Source organism: Electrophorus electricus, chromosome 10 (assembly GCF_013358815.1).
Source record: "Electrophorus electricus isolate fEleEle1 chromosome 10, fEleEle1.pri, whole genome shotgun sequence".
NCBI classification, from domain to species: domain Eukaryota; kingdom Metazoa; phylum Chordata; class Actinopteri; order Gymnotiformes; family Gymnotidae; genus Electrophorus; species Electrophorus electricus.
The window spans coordinates 15,418,327-15,425,664 of NC_049544.1; the positions used below are offsets into that span (position 1 = coordinate 15,418,327).

Genomic DNA, 7,338 nt, shown 5'->3' on the forward strand with positions numbered 1-7,338 from the left:
CCTGGTGTCAATTATTTTTGTCCTGTTTCCAAAAATCTGAAATCGCAGTCCAAACCTTGGTATCAGATATTATTTCGTTTTGTATTTTAATAACATTTGGTTGGAATTAACATCAGGCTATGATATCAGCATGTATTTTGATTGAGCTTTGTATGTGTGTTTGTTTATTGCTAATTTGCATTAAAGCCCTGTGCATATCATGCTCTGCATAGTCGCTTTTACTGCTGTGCACTCTAACCTCATCAAATGGGTTTTTAATTCACTATTTGTGATATGACGATGATGAATTTTAATGCAGTTAGTTTGCCATTCCTATTCTGTTTTGTTTTTGTTTGGGTTTTTTTTACAAAGCATACTAAGGGCTGTAATGTTTAATATTATTTTCCATTTCAAAAGCAAGTCTCAAGTTACCCTGACATTGTAATTGTTTTTGAAACCTTTTTTGTATCTTGGATCGTACAGAAGCCCTTCTACAGGTGAAGTACTTAAGGGTATCTCCTAGTACTCATTTCAGAAAATTTACATTTTAAAGATACTAACAATTCACTGTAGGATCTTACAGACCAGGTACTACAACAGCACATGCTTTGAAGCAATACTGCAATAAGACTACACCCTTTAAAAACATTGCAACATGTTGTAGATGCTGGAGCAGCTGTAGGACAGCTGTTCTAACTCCCCAGCTACGCTTCGGCTTTTGAACATGTTACACTTTAAAAAAGCCCTTAAGTCATATATCAGGCTCTCCTGACTTCACTATCTGTGGTTTTGGTTTATTGTTCATTCTCTACGGGTTTCAGATGTCTTATCTCTTAGTCCTTACTCCTCCTTCCTTGCATGCAGCAACCAGTCCAACGTGCGTCGCATGCACACAGCCGTCAAGCTGAACGAGGTGGTGGTGAACAAGTCCCAGGGGGCCCAGCTCGTCCTACTCAACATGCCTGGACCCCCAAAGAGCTGTGGTGGAGATGAAAACTGTATCCTTACCTACATCGCCATGTCCATCATAACAGTAATGTACTACATTTACTATAATGCTTCTGCAGAAGATTCAATTTTTGGAAGGTCAGATGACCAATAAAAGTCACCAAAATGTTTTTAATCTTCATCTTTATATCGGTGAATTAATCGCAATTTATTATAGATTAAATGTGTTGCTTGTGTAAAACCATTTTTTCTGCATGACACTGGCATGTAGTTTTGGCAATTATGAGGTCTATTATAAATGTATGCAAGTTTGGTAAAAGAATTGTGACAGAAATCAAACTTTATATTCCTTAATTGGTAGTTCACAGACATGGAGTTCCTGGAGGTTTTGTTAGAGGGTCTCAACCGGGTCCTGTTGGTGCGTGGTGGTGGCCGGGAGGTTATTACCATTTACTCATAAACTCCTTGGCTGCCCCAACTTTCCTTGAATAGAGTGATTTTTAAGGGCTTGGCCAAGTATAGATGGCAAAGCTGGTGTTTGGATAGTGGCATTATGGAGGGCTGTGGGGTGTTTGAAAAGACTGCAGGCTTTTAGCCTGGGGAGACCACCTCTAGCTTTAAACATGTTTCAGGCAAGATGCAAGACTACCACAGGCCAAAGGATGAAGCGGCATATCGACACTTTAACTTACATTCTGACTCTCTTTTATTGTGTCGGTCTTTTCCTCTTTATTTACCCCTGAACACGTGTTTGCTCATGATGTCTGTGGGAATGTTGTCCCTTTTGTTTTGTTTGTTTCTGAAGGAATTAGTTTCTTTGCACAAGGTGCACATGGTCTGGCTGCCTTTGTTTAACTGCTTTAAGATGCTTTACAATGCTGAACTGTCATATGTTACAACAGACATTCTGTAGCCATTCCTGTAGCTGTTCTGCCTGGAATGGAGAACTGTTGTTTCTTCATCTCCTCATCTGCTCATCAGGAGGGTAGTCCTCAAGCACTCAGCTGCAGGAGCATTCAAGCTCACTACAGCTACATGAAGATATCAGGGGTCCAGGCAGATACCTTTCTTGGCGACAAATGTTCATACAAAGTTTCAGATTTGAAAACAGTTATTTTTTGCATTAGTTTTTTTACACACAATAATGTTTTATTATGTAGTAAAGTGGAGAGGATCCCTCTTTGTTGTCAAAAGCATACATTGGTGTATCACAGCACCTGTGAATGTGATATTAATTTGCTTGGTTATGGGATGCTCCAGGTCATTTTCATTTGTGATCTGTATCAGAGGTTTTGGAACTAAGTTTCAAATTCAGATTGCAAAAGAATATTTATTTTTGTTCTTTGAAATGCTATTTGTAGCAAGATTGTTGATGTAAGGGTGTGTGTGTGTGTGTGTGTGTGTGTGTGTTTCTGTGTGTCTATGCTCACATACCCATTTGCCTGTATGAATGTTATTTTACTGAATGTTATTTAATTAGATGTGTGCAATCATTTTCTTCCTTTATTGCTAACATATTGATCATTATCTTGAGGTGAGAGACAATGTCTGGTGACTTAAGCGTTTTGTATCATAATCTAATATGGTAATTAAATGCCTTCAGTGCTCCAGGAAAATAGCCATAGCATCAGTGCTCTAAGAGCCTTGACAATCTCTGACATTTTCTGATTTGAAGGAATCCATAAAGGTCCTACTCTTTCTACCTGCATAACAATAACAATAAGCAGAAGTTCTAAACAGAACTTGTCATACTGTCTCCACTTGTGCTGCTTTTTCAGAAATCAGCCCAAGACATTGCACCTTTGCCAACTTGTCAGATTCAAAACTAAACATTTAAAACCAGTATGAAATTAATAGCTTCATTAAAGCTTTTAGACTGTCAGCAGAGTTTAGAGTGATTACATTTCTACAAGGTCACAGCATTCTCAGCCTTCACAACCAAAGCTAAAGTTCCTTTGTGTTGGTGTAACTCATTTAGTTTATGCCTTGACATCCATTTTTATGATGCCCTTTTAATGATATTCAAGGCTGCTCATGCAACAGTAGGAAAGCCACACAATATTGAACTGAATTTAGTTAATTTGTGTATACGATTTTCCAAGCACCAACTATTATAAAGAGGATACTTTGGAGAGATTTTGTTTGCCTTTAGGAAATATATCAATCTGTTACTATATAAGGAAATACTGTTCTTAATTTAATCCCTTGTGTTTTAATTATAATGTATGTTTGTATTTGTTTTGGTTTGATGTCATTGTTTTTGTATAAAAGTATGACTTGTGCCAAAAAAAGAACCAGAAGGGTTTTATTTCCTTTCTTTTTAGTTGTCACAACATTGGACCTGACTATTACTTGTGTGTTCTTTCCAAGTTAACAGAAGTTAAGCACAGTCCACATTTAATAAAAAAGACACATATAAACCTTTTTTAAAGGTTTCTTTCCATAATCACCATGCATGTGGCTGGTGTTGGCTAGAATGTTTTTGCTATCTAAGACTTCTGCCAGAGACGGCAATATTATATAGGATTCCCTAATGTAAGTTCACAGTGTTTTGGGCCTGTTTTGCTCCATATCTGCATCAGTGTTTTCAGGTACAGTACAAATCTGTTTGGTGGAAGGGGACAGCTGACTGCATAAATGTGGACAGTTTCTTTAGAACCATTTTCTTAGCTCAGTATTTTGCAACCAGAACATTAGCTGTGTCTGAAAGTGTGCCATGTTCATTATCTCCTACATGTGAACATCTGGATAAATACATAGAGCACTATTATAGGGAATATAATTCATCAAGATAGTGAACAATTTTGGACACTACTTTAAGCATGTTAGCTCATTACTGTACTGTATAGATTGCATCACATAATCATCATACCGCAGTGCATTGTAACAAGTTGACAACATAAAAAACTGAAAGCATTTCTTCGGTTAACCTGCTATTTAAATTTGTAACAGGCTTGTGGGGTCTCTGAAGATGCCATTGTCATCCTTTAGTCCTCCTCAGAAAAGCTGTGTGTGAATCTTCAAACAATGCAGCACATTATTCCTTGACTGCTAGGGTGAATCATTGGTAAACTACTAATTGTGATGAATTTTGGGGTTATTATAGTGCACTGGATATCACACACTGTTTTCTGACACCACCTCAACATGGCAGAACCCCGAAGTAGTGCACTGTATAGTGAAGTAGGGTACAGTTTCAGACATATCTATTGTATTTTTCTATGGTGCATTGTGATGTTGTCATCATCATCACTGACCACAGAAATAAAATTCCTAGAATGGCGTTTCCTAAAAGGAACTCTCTTTCTATGGAGTTTACCACTGATATCTATAGCCATGCACTAGTTTATGTATTATTACTTCAGTGGTTGTAGTCTCTGCACTTACTTTAAGCGTTTTAAGTGTTTGCATTTAGTAAAACTTGAAGATTTTTTTTTATATGGGGAGGGGGATGAATGTATAAGGTTTTTGCTTGTTTGTTTGTTTGCTTGTTTATCCATTTTGCTTTTCTTCTTTCCTTTTCTCCTTCATTCCTTTTCCTCAACCTGCTGCAAGTGTAACATGCAGAGCTTTTCTGGTTCAAAATGCACATTTAGACAACTCTGTTTTGGGACCAGGACAATAAATGGGTTACAACACTGCTAAATCCATTTTTATTGTGTATTTACTACATTTTATCAATCATTAGGTACAGAGGGATTAGCTATTAAAGTGTTACTCATGGGGGAAGCATGATGAGAGGGATGATGATGAGGAGGAGGACTGAACCACTAAAACAACAGCTGATAGAAGTTACTGGTTTTTTAGCAGGGCTTCCCAACTTCTGTCCAGGAGATTAATCCCAGTCCTAACCTAACACACATTATCTAGATCATCACTACCTTCAGGACAACTAAACTCAACAGGTAACGAGATCTCCAAGTCTACAATTGGCAATCGTGATGTGTGGCATGTAGTCTGTTGATTAGATGTAGGGTAAAACAAGCTCCTGCAATGGCTCACTGATTTAATTACACATAGAAAGCTTTTTGGGCTCTCTTTATATATGACTTGCCCTCCCCCAGATGGTCTCTCTTTTTTCTCTAAGTTCAGGTCCTCTAGGAGACTTGGGTGCTCGAGTCCTTCTTAGAAACCTGACTGGTCCCAGGACTGCACTCTTCTTGATGGAGATCCTGGGAGTTCCTGGGATCTGTTGGAGCCTCTCTACCAGTTTGGGGGTCACAGCCCATACTTGGCACAGATACATTTCTTTATACAATTCCTGCCACTTGGTTATGGAGTTCCATGTAAGCTCTGCCTGCTAGCGTCATGCAATCTCTTTGTTAAGATTTCTCCATTTCAGGCACTTCCACTATTTGCCAGTGGTACATATCGTGTAGGGGTTTATCCTCCCATGATGGTTCCTGCTCCTCCTCATTCCCAGCCTCCTCAGGTTTCTGCTGTCTGAGGTACTCACTAACCACTTCATCATTCGGGGCCATCTTCCTGGCATACTCCTGGATTTTTAATGTTTCATCTTTGCATAGTGGCTCTGATGCCCAGTGATCCTTGGCCCCACTTCATCCACTTAGTGTATTTATGAAACCTGATGTGCGTTGTGAGGACTTTTCTTGTCTTGATGGTGGGTGAGTTCCATCCACCCACATGATTCATTTGTACTGCCAGAAGGACCTAAAGGGTCTGCTGCTAACATCTTAGTGCCAGATACCTCAGGACACCTTCAGAGAACATTTGGAGTCCATGCACGAGGGGGACCTACACAACGTTAAGATGGTCATTTTAATGTTATGGCTAATCAGTATATATTTATATAACTCTATATTTTCTATATTAACAATGTGAACATGAAAAGAAAAAATATCCCTGTGTGAGATCAGCCTTGTTCATCAAATTCTATTCTGTCCCATTACTACTAAGCAGCACTAAATATTTGCAGTTGTTACTTGTGGATGAAAATATAAGTATAGCCCTTAAAGTTAAATTTGTGGCTCTGTAATTTAACTTAAAATACTGCAATTTATCCACCATCTGCTTGTCTTTTTTTGTTTGTTTGTTTGTTTGTTTTAGTGGCTTTGCATCTAAAGTCTTTGAAATGTGGATGCACATTAAAATCAATGATATTCTATTAAGAAACTAAACCAAGAAAAGGCAATGGAAGGCCAACAAACTACACTTCCTATTGCAGCAGGAAGAATCTGTCCAGTGTGAAATTTTACTTTCATGGTGGCTTGCTGCAATAGGGGGCGGCGTTCATATTGTGATAAAAGGATTCCGCTGGGTGAAACAGATAAGCCACCTTCCCTCCTTTATCACACAGAAGGTTTAGTCTGTTAGATGATTAGCTTCAACACCACTTCAATTCTCATTTTCTTGTTTTCCTTATATTGATTAAAAGCATGAACAAGCATGTAGCATCTTATCACCGTTTAAAGTGTTTGAGTCAGAGAAAGACTGGTTCTATTTTCTCCTACACCAGTGCAAATATAGACACTGAGATCCATCTTGCCACAAGCAGTGACTCAGTCAATATTTGCTTCAGAAACATCAAGTGTTCAGCCACTCCACAAATAAACAGTGCATGTCTACTGTCTTCATCTGTATACAAAGATCCTCAAGTAAACATGTACACTTTTGATTGTAATTATAAAATATGCAAAGTGTATTTCCAAATAATATGTATTCCTTGGATTATTGTACATTATTGTGCAAACGTTTTGCATCACTCAATAAATTAAAAGATAGTTATTTGGCATTAAGTATTTATATTTAAGTGTTTTTTTTTGTTCTTATATAACACATAAATAAATGCCTAATACAAAAGAATATCAATGGTAATAAACAATACTTTGTAAAATGGCTCCCACTGAAGTTTGATGGACCACTCATAGATTCACCAGCATATTTGAAGCTGTATAGTATCACTCTATGGGATCATAACCAGCCAGTCAAATGAAAAATTGATCATAGATCCATTTATGTTTTTAAACAATCAATTCACATGCTGCTTTGATAAATTGGTTTAAATATATTATGGGGGGTGGCCTAAGACTTTTCCACAGTACTGTCTTGAGTTTCCAAAAGTCACAAAATACATTTTGCTGTAATAATTTAGGCAAATATGATGCACATGTTCCAACCTGTCCTACATGTTTATGTTTTTTTGTTTTTTTTTAATGTATTTGTTTAAATAAAATTATATATTTTTGTATTATTTGGGGCGATGTGGGGACCTTCCATATAGAAATCTGCATTTTTCACATAATTCTACAGATAAGTGGCATATTGTGCAGTAATTGTCCTCTGTCTGTTGTTTTAATGTGTAGAAGAAATGCATCGGGGCCTAGGGCACTGCAAAACCTTACCATTCCAAAATTATTTCTGTGACCAGAGAATCAATTTCAGGTCTTTATT

General features: G+C 37.5%; 1 protein-coding gene across 4 annotated transcripts in view; it reads left to right on the plus strand.

Moving 5' to 3' along the window:
- The window catches only part of slc12a7b (solute carrier family 12 member 7b), a 44,762-nt gene extending 40,189 nt beyond the window's left edge, over positions 1-4,573 (plus strand). For all 4 annotated transcript variants that reach the window (XM_027002946.2, XM_027002947.2, XM_027002949.2 and 1 more), the window contains 2 exons: positions 844-977; positions 1,296-4,573. In XM_027002946.2, coding sequence (XP_026858747.2) covers positions 844-977; positions 1,296-1,387 — 226 coding nt within the window. In that variant the 3' untranslated portion in view covers positions 1,388-4,573. The remainder of the gene's footprint in view (positions 1-843; positions 978-1,295) is intronic.
- The last annotated feature ends 2,765 nt before the right edge of the window (positions 4,574-7,338 follow it).